Source organism: Pinus tabuliformis, chromosome Q (assembly GCF_031772625.1).
Source record: "Pinus tabuliformis cultivar Carrire ecotype Pingquan chromosome Q, CPIR1, whole genome shotgun sequence".
NCBI lineage: Eukaryota > Viridiplantae > Streptophyta > Pinopsida > Pinales > Pinaceae > Pinus > Pinus tabuliformis.
The window spans coordinates 1,352,379,052-1,352,395,283 of NC_142296.1; the positions used below are offsets into that span (position 1 = coordinate 1,352,379,052).

Genomic DNA, 16,232 nt, shown 5'->3' on the forward strand with positions numbered 1-16,232 from the left:
CTCAACATATTACAGATCAGCAATTAAAAGAAACAAGAACAAACACACCACATGACCATTATTTTTGGACCAATGTCCCCGAAAAAACACAATGCGAGAAAATCGGTGCAGCTATCTGAGGGTTTTCTTATTAAGCAATATCAGAGTACAATCTGGGTGCCGAAAGGCCTACCCAACAGAGAATTTCCTTAGCAACTATACCTCATAGTTTGAGAGAAATCTCCTGGCTGAAACCCCAGAAAATCCTTCCAGCAGCTCTTCAGCACAAAACTTCTCCTGCAACCCTAGCGTCTGCCCAATCTAGATTGCATCAGCCCCTCTCTGTCTCACGTTGGCCTTGCATCATTCTTTCTAGGCCTGCATCTGCCCTAGGAGGCCCTACGTCAGTGCTGGGAGCCTTTGCGTTAGCTGCGCTAGCCCCTCTGGTGCTTTGCGCAGCACTTGGCTGCCTCTGCGTGGCCCTGCGTGAGCCCTTGCTGACTCTGCGTCACCCTCCTTGGTTGTTGCGCTGCTCTCCCAGAACAATCTCTGCCTTCTCTATTTCTCTGTACTCAATGCCCCTCAGCTACTCTCCCAATCACTGATTCTATCTCTCTTAGCAAACCCCGCTCTAGAGAATAAAATGACTAATCATCTGGTGTATTCTCCAAGTGACCCTCAAGCTTCCTCTTATACTTTTCCTGTTGACATCTCAACGGCCGAGATGAAGTCCCTAATCAACGGCTAAGATTAGATTTGGCTTGATCCATGTCTTTTGGACCATTCTAACACAGATTCATATTAATACACATTAATATTTTATTTTCCCTAAGTTTAGACTCCTGTGCCCCAACCTCTCTACCAAATTTCGTGGCTAGAGCACATCCGATGCTACCCCAAATCAACAATTTCATGGCTAATATCTCTACATAAAAGTGTGATCAGATCTGATATAATCTGAAGCTACATCATAAAAGGGCTTGCTAACTCATAATTTCATATTGGCAAACTTGTTTTGGCATCTAGAAATTGTTTGGTATTTTGGGGCACAAATTATTGCATTGATAGCTCACTATTCTCACACTTTTCTTAATGTTGTCATAAGTGCTCTTAGATATGATATAACATTGAATAATACATAATAAGAGGGTTGGTCATTTCATATATTCACTTGGCAATTCATTAGGTGTTTCATTACTCATATTTCATTCTTACATGTTTGTCATTTCTTGGATATAGAGTGATTTGCTTGCTGTTGTCCTAAATCTCAATAGTGAACTATAAGTTACATAAGTGATTTTCATTGTTTCACGCTCTAGTTAGTTCATTGTGGAGAAGATTTATGCTATTGGAACCTAACATTTACTTGTCTTGTGTTAGATCTAAGAATTATTAACTTAGCACTAAAATCACTCAATAAGCACTTACACATTTAAGCTCTAACCTTGTTGGATGGTTTAATTCACTTTGGGCAGTGAAAATCAATTGGCTTTGAAGATCTATCTCTCTTGGGTATTTTGGCATCTAATTGGCATTGTTGTGTTAAGCAACTTGCTAAGGAGTCCTTGGATAAATTGCTCTAAATTAAACACATAATTTTTTTTGCCATCATATGCCAAGAAGCTTTGATAATTATATTGTCTATCTTAAGTACTTGCATATTTAAGAAATATTGAGCATCTCCTAATACTGGCATAAGATTATTGGCATTTACTTGGAAATATCTTGAAGATTTTAAATTATCTTGAGTAATTGTAATTATTGTCATTTTAAACTGCTCTATGGATTGTTTAATTTTGGCACTTGATAATTGGCACATTCTTGACAATAAAATTGTCTTTCCATTTATTATTTACTCTTGTCATAGAAGCTAATCATAACTTAAGTACTTGAACATTAAGCAATCTTAACCCAAGAATCACTCATCCACCTTGCATAAGCATTCTAAGTCTAGTTGCACTAATAATTTACCTCCAAGCATAAGCTTGGTTGATAGACTTCTAGGGCCACCCTTTCTCAATTTAGCTTGAGGGATTCAACACCTTTCTAGTGGTTAACACAGTGACCTTGCAGCCGTCAAAACACAATCTCTGCAGAACTAGAGGCATCTGGTGGTTGGAACACAAGGGGAGGTATCGTTAATCAAGCCTTTGCTTGCTTCCCGTTGGCTTCCATCGCCACAACCTACTCTAAAGAATGGTTCCAAAACAGTTAAAAGGATGATCATAATTAGAATAGGCATATAACTAAAGTAACTAAGATTCTTGCATCACACTTAGGTCTTAGGATTTGCATAGCATATAGGTTAGTGAAGCATCTAAGCAGCGATTGTCCATCCAGTTACTTGGTCTCTAATTGATAATAAGCAAGAAGTTGACTCCATAAGGCATTGGTCTCACATTTGAATTCAATCTAATCCTTAAATCTTGCTAAAATTAACCAAGCAATTACACCTCTCAATTGTGTCGCCCAGACTCGTTGGTCGCCAACTTGTCCTTCATCTTCACATTTCCATAGGGACTACCCCCCATAGCCTGTTGTTGGGAGACAGCTAGAATGGAGAGGTCGGGGATCAGAGTGACAGCCCTCGACCTGAGTCATTGTCGCAATGCCTGTACAATCTGAGCGACAATAATTACAATGCTCAAGTGCTTCTCCTGAACGTGTCCAAGCCCACAACCAACCTCCATGAAGTATGCTTCTCAACGTGTCCAAGCCCACAACCAACCTCCATGAAGTATGCTTCTCAATCCAAACATCCTCCAATAAAATCTCTAACCTCAAAGGTGTATTTTAGTTAGTCCCATGCTCTTATAGCTAAGTGACCTCCTCTATGTTCCTAGTGCTCATCCTCCTAGCTAGGTACCTCTCCTAATCAAGCAACTAACTCCATTGTATGCACCCAATGGATTAGTCATCAAGTTGAATAGGGTAACAACCTCCTAGGTTAAGGGTGCCATGCTAACACTCTAACCAAGGTTAAGCCTCCACCCAAACTAAACCATCCATATGTTCATGAAAAATCACCAAGGGGCTCAAAGATCTCCTAGTAAGGTGAACACACCTTTGGAGTAGCCTCAAAAGATAATAGAAAAAACCACCTCTCCCCATAATGCAAGCTTTAATTCCTTGGAGTGGAGCATGCAACAAGCCATCTCGATGATAACCCTATTTGTTTGGCTTCTTACTCCATTGACTAATGAAATATAAGGAACAATTCAATGGAATGAATTGCGAGTATATTCATCTCTATTATCAATCATGAGATGCTTGATCTTCCTATTGCTTTTTTTTTGTTAAGCTTGGCAGGACCATTCCATTTTCTATTAAAATAAGCAAGTTTACACCACATACATTAACCAAGTGGCCTCAACTTGCCCCAAAGGGAAACCAAGTTTGTTGGCCACCAGTCCGCATTGTAAGCCATCCAAAAACAATACAGTCTTAATCTTTCCAGCCAAGCTAGATATGTCTCTGTTTTGTGTCCATACACTACATAACTATATAAACTGATATTTGCAATATAGAAATTAAAAGCTATCCGCATAAAACAAAATTATGCATGGGTAAGAGTCTAATCCTTCTGTTCCTCTAAGGCAGATTCAACAGGTGTTGAATCCTTGGCGGATGCCCTTGGCATATCATTCAACTCCAGTATGCAAGGGATATGGCGATCGATTCTGTCCAACCTGATATCTTGTTTATGCAGCTGAAAGAGGATTTTCTGCAAATCCTTCTTATAGCTCGGCATTCCTTGGAGTGTCACCGCCATTCCCACAGAAATTTGCTCCATCGCCTTGCCTAATAAACTCTTCATTACCTAGTACAAGTACAGAGTTTGATTAAACTGAGTGATTCTGCCGCGAGTGTTACCCGGATCCGGGACTAAGGTCCTCCAATTATCCATTTCTTCCTTTGTCTCGCTGCCTTGTTTTACTTCCTCTTCCCATTCTTCCAGCAATTTCCGGATTCCAGCATCTGTCCCCTCTCAGTAAGCCTTCGCTGCTTCAGTGATGAGGTGTTCTACCGACTTCCTGCCCCTGCGTGGTTCCGACGTACTCGGCTCCTTGTCTTTCCTTGGTGTCAGGCCTCTCCTACCACGCCCACGACCCCTCGCAGCACGAGCCATGACCTACTTTCCAAAACACTGGTGACATCCACAATTAGTTAAATTAAAACACAGTATTTCAGTTATGTGCCACCCCCTGGTGGCTCTGTTCTGAGTGTTGTTTCCAACATAATACGTCTTTCCCTACTTCTCCTCTCTGCCAATTCTCACCATATTCAAGCTGGGGTGGACCAAAGCCCGCAGCCCGCAATGGGGAGGTCCATAGCCCATACCCCCTGTCACGCCCTTTTTCCCCTCCCCATTACTAGCGTTTGCATGCAGGTCAGTCGGCCCTTGCCCAAGCCGAGCTCGCAGACCCCCTCGCTTCTTGCAATTTGCTTGTTGTAGTTCAGGTTCCTTTCCCCCTCTGCCCAAGGATTAGTGGCTCTGCCTCTCGGTTCCACCCAACTAGGTTTCCACCCAGAGTTTCTGGCCTTGCCATCGTTCCGGTAGGGGTTCTAGTTAGCCCAGCACTTGCTTTGCATGCAGCGGGAATGGATGCACCCCAAGCCTCCTACCAATTGCTTCCCCCTGCCCCCTTCTACCATCGCCTGCCCCTCATGCATTTTCTTGCCACAGTCAAACTCCCCCCAGACCATGTTTAAGGAGCGCAGAGCTTCCCAACCCAGCAGCATGCAATTGCCCCCCCAGCAGTCATGGGTATTACCCATTTGGCAGAAGGTATGGACGCAAAACCAGGCAATGGCAAGCAATTGCCTTCCCCATTGCCACCAGCAATTTTCTATCCCCCAGGCTCTCTTACTAATTACCCTCCTTTCCCCCTAGCAAAACCCCAACCAGAACATAATTACAGTGTTGGAGCAGAGCCGAATTACATACCCGAAGTCCGCAGGCGTTCGTCGTCGAGCTTGGCTCCTCCTATTCCGACGTCCTCCTGCAACACTGCAATACCACCCTTCTCCACGAGCTAACCCTCTAACACTGCGTGTCGATTTACCTCGCCCGACTATATGCCCTGCCTTATCTCCAGGCCAGCCACCTTTCCCACCTCCCCAGCATGCATTCATGCCACAACAGTACTAATTGCTTGGGTACCAATCATAACTACAACCAGCCTGTCCCAACTGTCGGCCCGCATCCCGATCGGGGTGATCTTCCTATTGCTTTATTTCCCACAACATAACCAAACTCTTGGAACTTCATTATATACATAAAATAAACATAGGCATATATACTATAACAATTATAGGGCTATCTCTCTTAGGGAATACAAGTAACCAAAGATTTCAAGATTATGTTTTTATATAATTGTTAGATAATTATAATAGTTTTTGAACTAAAAAAACTAAAAAGGAATTACCAAATATGACAATAAAAACCATAGAGGAGCCATCATTTGCATCAACAATATGGGCAGTACCTTTGAATCAATCCCCCAGTCAATTAAAGAGAAAAAATAACGATAGCCTTCAATCATTTGGAAGGAAAATCTTATGATTGGTACTTATGGTGGTTTGGGAAATGTGAAGCCTGCTCCTTCCACTGGGAAGACTTCATTACTGTGTTATTAAAAAGACTTCATGATGAAGAAGAAGATGAAGTTTGCACCAAGTTTGCTCCTTTAAAACAAAAAGGAAACGTAAATATCTATACACATGAATAGGAAATTATGGGAACTAGGCACACTAGTCTCTCAAGTGAACAATTACTAAAAATGTATATTACCAGGTTGAAGGACTACCTTAGTGAAATAATACTATTGAGGCCCAAAACTATTGAAAATGCCAGACAAGCAACAAAATTAATTGAACAAAGCAATAAAGTCAATGAGTATACACTGCCCCAACTAAGGGATGATGACAAACAAGAATGTCGGCATACAGATAACAAATGGCTTAAGTGTAGACAAGTGGTCACAAATGCGCAAATAATATACTCGAAGAGCCCTTCTAGTATACCTAACCATAGATAATATACTAGAAGAGCTCTAAATAAATTTCAAAAAGAACATTATAATACTTTTGGTGCTCACTCAACAACACCTTCATCAACGACTCAAATAAAAAGGGAAAAAGGAAGGAGACTCATTGTCATAAATATGGTAAGAATTGGACAAAAGGTCATAGATAGGGTTGCATATTTAACAATTCCTCAAGCAGAGTTAATAACTACAGATATATGCAGCTTCATGCAATAAAAGAATCCTTACTCGAGAAATCACAGCAGTTCCTGCATACCCAAGCTTGGAAACACTACAAGTCCAGAAACTATTATCATAGCCATCCAGCAGGCTTTGTTTAATCTGCTCCACATCCTTTTCCTGTATCCAAGACAACATTTAACAATGGCATCAACATGCACAACAGAACATTTAGGACCCACATTCAACTGTTGCTGCTTTATAGACACTGAAATTTATGCCTCAGAGATGATAGGGAAACCATACCAAACATCATTTACAATCAAATTACTCGATACACCATTAAGATTGATTAAACATAAAGCAAAGAATATAGCCACTCTATGGGCAACAATTAATGAAAAACTTTGTGTTGGGCACTAACCTGCAACTTGGTCTCTTGTAAACATAAGACATCAAAGTTCTCCTTCTTAGCAAGCTGCAAAAATGAGTTCTCATCCTTCCTTTTCAACAAGGCTCTCAAACCATTCACGTTCCAAGAAATCATCTTTATTATGTTTGCAGTCTCCAATGGAGAACTAGGCCTCATGATAGCTGGGTTATAAGCTACCCATCCAGGTTGCACTTTCTTGTGAACAAGCATTGTCCATGGTTGTTCAAAATTGCTAACTGGCTCATTTTCTCCAACAGCATTAACTTCCATCATATTTGAAATTTTAATAACCTTTGATGTTTTTCTCTTTTTTCGAGCCAACACCTTGTCTGGTGCAGTTGACTCAATCATGGATTCTTCACAATCCTTATTTTCGTTTTTTGTCAAAGGTGCTTTAGCACTCTCTGTTTCTTTCTCACTGCCACTTGATTGTGCAATAACATCAACAGATCGCTTGCTTTCATTAGATTGTTTCTTAGACTTAGTAGAATTCTTCCCAGAAACCTGTAGTTTGTCTGCAGTCTCTGCCACACACTGAACCAGAGATTGGGAATCCTTTACAGACAATTTGATAGAACTTTTATGCCTAGTTTTCCTTGTAACTTGATCTGGATTAATATGTGCTAGACAGTCTTCTGCTTCCTTTGGCAGACCATTTCCAGAATTTTGAACTGTGATTTCCAAGATAAGTATGAATTCAGGACATTTAGAAACTGTTTGTCATGATTTTCAGAAAATTTAAAACTAATCTCACATTATATGAAAATTAGCAGAAATTACCTAACCATAGATAACCAGAGATAATATACTAGAAGAGCCCTAAATAAATTTCAACAAAAATATTATAATACTTTTGGTGCTAACTCCTTCCCAGCAGCTGACTGGATAATTCAAGACTTTAACATGGTAGAATGGGAGGGAGACCATGCATAAGGGAGGCTGACGACTTTAGCTGGCATGGGAAGGCATAATTGCACCTCTTGTAGGTTGTATCCATCACTTAGGGACAGAAATTGCTAGCAGCTAATCGCTGGTCTACATGGACCAATGGAGAGTTGGATCAGCAGAGAATTCAGACAAGGGTAGATGGGTTCTATGGAAATTTGTTGTAAAATACAAAAAAAATTGCTATTGTCAACTAAAATGGCATACTCAATTACCAGGTCTGACCACTAGCTATTACCACTTGTATTATGGTTGGAATGCATTCAAGATATTCAAACATACTCCCCTAATGCATTACTCCTGCATTCTGAGATCCGTGTTAGAGAAATAACTAAAATATTGTGAGTTTTGCACACAAGCCTAGACAGGAATGCCAACAACATGAGAAAGAGTGGTTTCATTCATTCATCATTGGGTGATGCAATGTTTCATTACGTAGTAGGAGAAGAGTCCATTATGTAACTCCCAAATACTAAGTTGCAGGAAACGTGGGAACACCCCCCAGCCCCCCTCCCGGCTGTACCAGCTGCATTTCGGAACACAAACCCCGAAACACAGCTGAAATGCACTTGAAACGCATTTCAGCTGGGCGGAAACTTGTTTCACATTTTTGAAACACATTTCAGGCACCAAACCCCGCATTTCAGAATCCATACATCACGTTTCAGCATCCATATGGCACATGCAGGTCAGTACAACATACTTGTGTGGCATGTGTGGGCCAAATGCAAATTATCTAAAAACAGGGAATTATGAATGGGGTAGCCTAATATTCAACCCTAAGGCCCTAGTAATGCTATGTAAGTAATGGAAATGTTAAGAATATGCTATGTAATTAATGGTAATGTTAAATTCTAAAAGGGGATAAATGATCCTTTCACTTAAATTTTTAAATTTTAACATTACCATTAATTGACTCAGAGTGTTTGAGAGTGGTTGCAACCTCATTGGATTTCATATGGAGAAAGTAGATAGTAGAATTGGATTTCAGGATTGAGGGGATTGCAATGTTTCCATTTGATTCTGTCGTGTACGAGGGTATGGAACTAGAATTTAATCAAGAGCACCAAGCCCTCTATGTGCCTTAATGTTAGTGGCATTGATTGTTGAACTCCTCTATGTTAAAATGGGCAACTAGGGCCAAACTCCACATGGGTCATCTTATTTATGACAGCAGATATTTTTCTTGGATTCCTCTCTCTAAGAGGTATAGGATTGATCTAAAGATCACCCGATCCTAACATGTACAAATGAAGATATGAATTTATTTATGTTATGGACAAATTGTCAAGGTCAGCCAGCAAGCTCATGTAGGCTCAGAAGCCCAACAGTCATGTCTATTCATCCTCAACATTAGCCTATAAATACATGATGCCTCATCCTCATTTGGACATCACTCATCTTCACACATTTCTCTCTCCTCATCTGATTGGGTACGGATTTCTGGGCTTCTCTCTCTCTCCACATGTGCGAAGGAAAGGCTGTTTTCTTGCTGTCCCTGCGTTGACCTGATTTGACCAAAAACTTCAGGAGGCTGTTTTGACCAGCGTTGACTTTCCTTGACTGTGGATTTGGGTGAGGAATTCCTGTTTGGGCAGTCCACAATTTTGGGCACAAAAACCGAGGTTGTTTGTTATGAATATAATTCATAACAAGTAAATAAATAAAATATATGTAAATATTAAATAATCAAAAATTGATTATGTTAAATAGTCATTAAGTTAAGTGAAAAGACATGTCTAAACAACATGCCTAATCATGAAAGGTCACCTGCTAAGGTATAAAATCAAAGCCTCATTGTAACATTCATATCACTTATACATTTTATATATATAATAAATTATTATTACAAATACCTCTTGTATATTTTTACATTCAAGCTTCCAAGCTATCAGTTTTCATGCTTCAATAACAGTTTTTATGCTTCAGTGGTATCAGAGCCATGGCGCACAATATAATCATGCGAGTCTTTGAACATTGTTCACCGCACAATGTGCCATTACGTTCACGTCCTGATTGCGTTGAGCAGTTTAGTAAAATTCAAGAAGCATTTCAGCAAGTAGAAAAATCATATGCAGAAGTTAAAGCATGTCGAAAGGAAATCAATAATAAGGAAGATGATAATAATGGTGAAGAAATTAAAAAAGATCAAGATGATGATTCAAATGAAGTTGATGTTGAAAGTAAAGGAGAAGGAGCAGATACCGAGCCAGTTAGAGAACTAAGTGATCAAGGTGATGATCACCATGTAACTCGTTCAACAGTAGATATGCATGATGTTTTTGGTTATTCTGGCGAGGAAGAACAACCCGAATATGCTTCTCAGCATAGTCCAGAGAAAAGTGTTGGTAGGGCTACTTCAGAGGAGGGAGGAAGTGAACAAAGGGGATTACATCCGGAAGATATAATACATGATGAAGTGGATCGGTATGAATTAGAAGAAGAGCAACAATATGAGCAAAGGAAAAAGGAGAAACTAATAGGCCCTCCCTTAGAGTTGGAGTTTCCATTACACCCACCTCCAGGTCAGCTAGAACCAATGGATATTCCAGATGAGGAGAAAGAGAAGGCAGCTCGAAAAGAAGAGGCACAAAAGGAAAAGGAGCTTGGAAATGCAGCTTATAAGAAGGAAGATTTTGAGGTTGCTATTAAGCATTATTCGAAAGCAATGGATCTAGATGATGAAGATATCTCCTTATACAAACAGAGCAGTTGTCTATTTGGGAATGGGGAAGTATGAAGATTGCATTGAAGACTGTGACAAGGTTGTTGAAAGAGGGAGGGAGCTTCATTCAGATTTTAAAATGATTGCACGACCTTCGATTAAAAAAGGAATTGCATATGTTAAGATGGCTAAATGTTCTAAGGACTATGAGCCAACAATTGAAACTTTCCAGAAAGTACTTACAGAACATCGTAATCCACATACATTGAAGAAACTTAATGAAGCTGAGAAAGAAAAGAAAGATTTGGAACAACAAGAAGATTTTGATCCAAAGTTGGCAGATGAAGAGCGGGAGAAAGGAAATGAATTCTTTAAGCAACAACTTCTTCCAGAAGCGATAAAGTCAGTAAAGGGCATTGCAGTGACAACAACAAATATCAAGGCCATGCATCACAGTAAAAGGCACAAAAGTGACCTTGAGCAACTGTATCTGGAACTCAAATTGTTTAAGGAAAAAGGGTACCTAAAAGCTCGAGAGTTGAACAGGAAAACTAAGGCTATGCTTACATTTCCGGAATATCATCTACAAGAATTCAAGAACCCTCCGCAGACTTCCTCTATAAGTGACATTGTGATAGTCAATGACATAATATTTGTTCTCCATAGGCAACATGATCTTATTCCATATCTACGATATGCAAATGGAGAAATCTCACCTCTTACTCACGATACTGGGAGCCCTGTAATAATGCGTTCCCCAGATATAGTGGACTTTGTGTGCTACAATAATTATAATGATTCATTGTTAATTGTTGGTGGGGTTCCTCTTAAAATTTTCAAGAGTATTCCAATTACACTGGTTATAGCAAGACAAACAACAACATATAGAAGGTATTTTCAATCAGATAAAATACATCATTGTGATTTTGATATTCCAAATTGCAGGGGAATGATTTATAATAATAGGGAAAAACTATTCACAATTTTAGAATTAAAAGAGTACAAAAAGTTGTATACCATTCCAGATGAAAGTGGCACTCCTTGGGGGAATTTACATTTTAGGTTTTTATCTCCTTGTAATAGGGAGATGGGGATGTATAACCATAATAGTTCTTTAGGTGAAATCTCATTGAAAATTTATTCCATGTTCGATGGAAGACTCCACAAGCAAATTTCCCTCTGTTTGCACCCTCAATATTACATTACCCCTGATGAGCTTGCAATAATCGCTCAGAATGAAAATCCACCAATGCGACTAACAGAAACTCTTGGTGCAGAAGAGAATTGCCTCAATGATACATATTTCGTCAATCAACCTTTTGGCATGACCTGCAGTGTCGTGAGGAAAAGGGGGCGAGAGCAAGCACTAGATATCGTGGAGTACAGATTTGAAATAAACAGACCACTTCATTTGATCAAATATGCCATGGATCCAGTGAACATGTTAATAAGTTACGTCGACATAAACCAAGAACCCGACGACATTTTTGTCTTGTGCTTCTTTCCTGGTGACGAAATCCAGCAGCACGTTGGATACAATCTAGTCGGCTTTCCTGGTGATGAAATCCAACAGCACATCAGATACAATCTAGTTGGATTTCCTGGTGATGAAATCCAGCAGCATGTCGAATACAATCCAGTCGGTGTGAGGGGTGTTGTCGCACAGATTGTCACGACAACGCTCAGACCGGGGGCTGTCACCCTGATCCCCGATCTCTCTGTTTGAGCCTAAGGGGGGTAGACGCTATGGGAAAATGGATGACCAACTGAGGACCAGTTGGGTTGAGAGACACGAGGGGAACAAGCACTTAATTGATTTTACTAAGTTAATAGACTAGTGCCTTATGAAATAAATGATTAAACGATTATTTATCAAATGCTGCAGAAGTATGAACACATCAACAATCGTTTACCATCAAACAACTCAAACAAAGTTTAACTTTTACCAAATGCGAGATAATCAATAAATGCTCAATGACTTAATGATACTCCAGCAATTAAAATTTCGAAAGATAAAGTGCTTTAAACAACCACGTAAAATGCTAACCAGAGATCACATTCATGTAGTTAATCTTCAAATGAACATTAAAGCATGTTAAACATTAATTCCCACATCAAAATTTTAGCCTCAGCAGAAAAAATAAAACATAACAAATTCCTGAGCGAAGACTCAAACTGGCAAAAAATTTCCATAAATATTTTTTATATTTTTCAAATAAAACAAAATTAAAGACTAAATGAAACCTTAAATCTAAATAACATTAAAATCTAAACTAAATTAAAAGAAACACTATATATATATATATAAAATTTTAAATCAAAATTAAAAGCCTAAAAAATAAAATCTAATCCAAAGTCTAAAAAGTAAAAAGAATTTTTTTTGCTTTTTTATGATTTTTTTTTTTTTTTTTTTTATCTTTTGATAAACAAAAAAACAAAAAAAACTAAACAAAATAACTTAAATCCTAAATCTAAATCTAAAACTAAAGTAAAATTTATTAAATCTAAAACTAGAAAATAATCAAAATTAAAATCTATTTAAAAAAGGATTCCTTTTAAACTTTTTTTTTATGAAATAAAAATAAACTTTAAAGAAAATCTAATTCAAAATTCAAACCCTAAGCTAAACTATGCGCTAAATTAAAAATAAAATCAAAGAAAACAGAACCGCTCACCTGATCATACATATAAAAAAAAAAAAAAAAAAAATATATATATATATATATATATATATATTAAAATCTAAACTAACTATGCTACTCTTCTAAATCTAAAACACATTACCCAAAAGGAATCATATAGCATCGATTGCTTGATTTTTATTATGCGTTTGCAGGCATATGTTTGACGGCGGCGATGGGATTGGAATCGATCCAGAAGGAAGAAGACCGAGCCGCGAGCTGAGGACGCAGGTCTGCTTGCTGTTGTATGAGCGATGAGGAAGGAAACAGTTTGCAGTTGTGCATTTGGACTGCATGAAGGATGTTGCGGCTTTGTATCCACAGGTCAGCAATTTGATCAGCTGAATGGGCAGCGATGGGATTGCAGCATGCTAAGGAAGAGAACAGACGAGGCAGCGTGGAAGAGGCACCACGAGCTGGGGATTAGACGCAGGCGGAGAGGCAATAGTTTATTGCAGAAATGACAGCGCTTGGAGGAATGAAAAATTCTGCTGGAACGGAGAAGCTGACTGCGTATTGAATGCAAGAAAATGCATGGAACAGCAAAAGAGAATGGAATGGCAGCGGTGGGGAAGTATCAGCCAGCAGGTGAGGGACTTCGGCAACAAAACGTGAGCATGCAGTGGATAAGCAAGTAGCAGGATGTCACGTACAGGAGCAGAGAAGGCGTAAATGGCAGCTGGACGATAAAGGACGAGGCCGCTGGATTTTTCTGTGTGATTGGAGACTGCTGGCAGCATACAGGCAGCTAGCAGCGTACAGGCTGCGTTGGAAATTGATGGGGAGCCTGTTGCAGGCCCAGGGCAGCACAAAAAAAATTTCTTTTTTTTTTCGAACAAACTTCCTGCAAACAATGAAACGCCAGTAGGCAGATAACTGACCCTCTTTAGATAGATTGAAAACCTGTACCTGCAACCTGAAATCAATGAAAACAAGCAAGCAGAACCTGAAAACGTAAAAAATAAATGAAAACCTATAAACCCTAAGAACCAGCTAAAATTATTTACAGCTTTGTGACTCTACAAAAGCCAGATTTGTCAATGATCCACAAAAATAATTCAGAATTTTTCAGATTTACTATGAGATACTTCAAAAATCTCTCATGCAATTCAAAATAAATTTAAATGATAGACCCAGAATCAAAACTGGCTGGGCTCTACAAGAGAGTGCTTTGCGGGAGTTGGCTGGTTCAACCGAGAACTTCCCCAAACGCCCACTGATTTTTTTCAATAAGGGTTTCTTGCACAGCTCACTTCAACCATCAATAAAGAGAGAAAAATAGTACTAGATCCCAAATCCAATGGAGATACCTGCCATTATTTCAGAAACTCTAATATTATTCAAACCCTAGTAAGTGAACAAGATACCTGTGTTCAACAATACTCTACATCAAGCTATTACTAATGGCTGAAAATAAAATTATGCAGAAAATAAAACAGCTCACATCACTTCAGAAGAGTAACACCAGCAAGATTTCAACCCCAAAGTCTTTCTTTATTTGCACCAGAAAAAGTTTACAAGAGAGCTTTCTTCAGCACAAGACTCACAGATCGAATCATCTCAAATGACCCCTAGCACCCTATTTAAAGGAAAAATTCCCAACGGCTAGTTCGAGTGATCCACGTCAAAATGATCTCGACCGTCGATGAGGATCAAGATATCTCTTAATCTCATCCGTCGAATTTTTAATGCATTAAAAAATTGAAATTCTGTATTTATTTACTCAAAAATATTATTATTTTATTATTTTTAAGTTTTTATTTTATTTTATTATTATTATTTATTTATTTATTATTATTATTATTATTATTATTTTAATTTTTTAATTTATTTTTTATTTATTTTTTTTATTATTTTTTTAATTATTTATATCTTTCATTATTTTATTTTTTTTAATGGATTCTCGAACTTAGCCTTTGGAAAAATCACCTAGGACCTAGGACTTAGGACTTATGAGGGGATTAAAACATTTTCTAACACTCAAGACACTTTACATCATGACTTTTACAATTTTACATCTAAAGGGGGAAAACCCATTTGACATAGACCCTCATAGACCACCCAGTTCTACAACACAACCATAATCTAGCAGATCAACGCACTAGAATTCCCCTAAGATTCTAATGACAAAATTCGTTCCGGCTTTGGGGTCAGGCTGAAGGAAAACTCTGCCGATCATGGATCGGTGTGACAAAAAACCTTCCGGAACGTAGATTATCACTAGAAAATTAGGTCCACCTAGGCAATTTGCATACATGACTCATATCTGCTAAGATTATTTACAATTCACACATGCAGACTGGGTTTACAACATAATATGATCAAGTTGACGATGACTGTCGAATGGCACGGACATGTCAATCAAGCGCTATGTCTTTTGCGAAAAAAGGGGGTGTACTGCTATGAGAAGTTGACACGTAGTGGTCAACATCTGGCTCTACTTGGGGACACGTCGTTGCACTATAGGAATGTGAGAATCCAGAATCTGCATCCACGCAACACACAACAGAAATAAGTAGCGTCCATTCAAAAATCATCATAACATTTAAGCACATGAAAGATAGAAGCTCTTCATTTGTTAACAAGGAAAGTAAATCTAATCTTAAATCAAAAATAAAATGCTGAAATAACAAGGAGTAGGGTTAGAAATACAATACAAAGGATGCCCTATGGCATCAGATATCATCTTTGAAGAACAGCTTGAGCATTTGGGCATTCGCAGGTAGATCAAGTGGTTCGCCATCCAATCTGCTCAAGTGGAATGAGTTTGGTCCAGCTATATCTCGAATGATGTACGGTCCCAGCCACAAACTGTCGAACTTCTTACGTTTTCCTGGTTTCTCATTCTTGCGATCCCAAAGAAGTACCATATCTCCCACCTGCAAAGATCTAGATCGAGAGAATTTATCAAAGCTTTTCTTAATGTTAGATTGATTTTTACATATAGCATCAAAAGCTATCCTACGAGCTTCATCTAACTCCACAATCTGATCTAATTCAAAGGGAGATTTACCAGTAGCTTTCTTCTTAGTGATTTAATCTGCCCATAAATCATACTTGATTTTGCTATCCCAAGATCTCTTATTAATCTTCTTGATAATGGTTATGAGATTCTTGTTACTTGATTCGGCCAGACCATTACCCTGAGGATAGTAATTTGACGAATGAGATAAGACAATGCCATACTTGAAACAAAAAGATGAAAACTCTGACGAACTAAAAGCTTTGGCATTGTCAGTAGTGATCTTAACAGGGACACCAAATCTAGTAATGATGTTATTTTCAATGAAATCCATAATAACCTTTTCAGTGGCATTCTT

General features: G+C 38.6%; 1 protein-coding gene across 2 annotated transcripts in view; it reads right to left on the minus strand.

Annotated features, from left to right (window-relative positions):
• Nucleotides 1-16,232, minus strand: part of ARP (apurinic endonuclease-redox protein) — a 197,351-nt gene that overhangs the window by 80,195 nt on the left and 100,924 nt on the right. For both annotated transcript variants that reach the window (XM_089386334.1, XM_089386335.1), the window contains exons 5-6: nucleotides 6,613-7,292; nucleotides 6,258-6,368 (exon numbers count right to left, since the gene is read on the minus strand). In XM_089386334.1, the coding sequence (XP_089242460.1) occupies nucleotides 6,258-6,368; nucleotides 6,613-7,292 (791 nt within the window). The remainder of the gene's footprint in view (nucleotides 1-6,257; nucleotides 6,369-6,612; nucleotides 7,293-16,232) is intronic.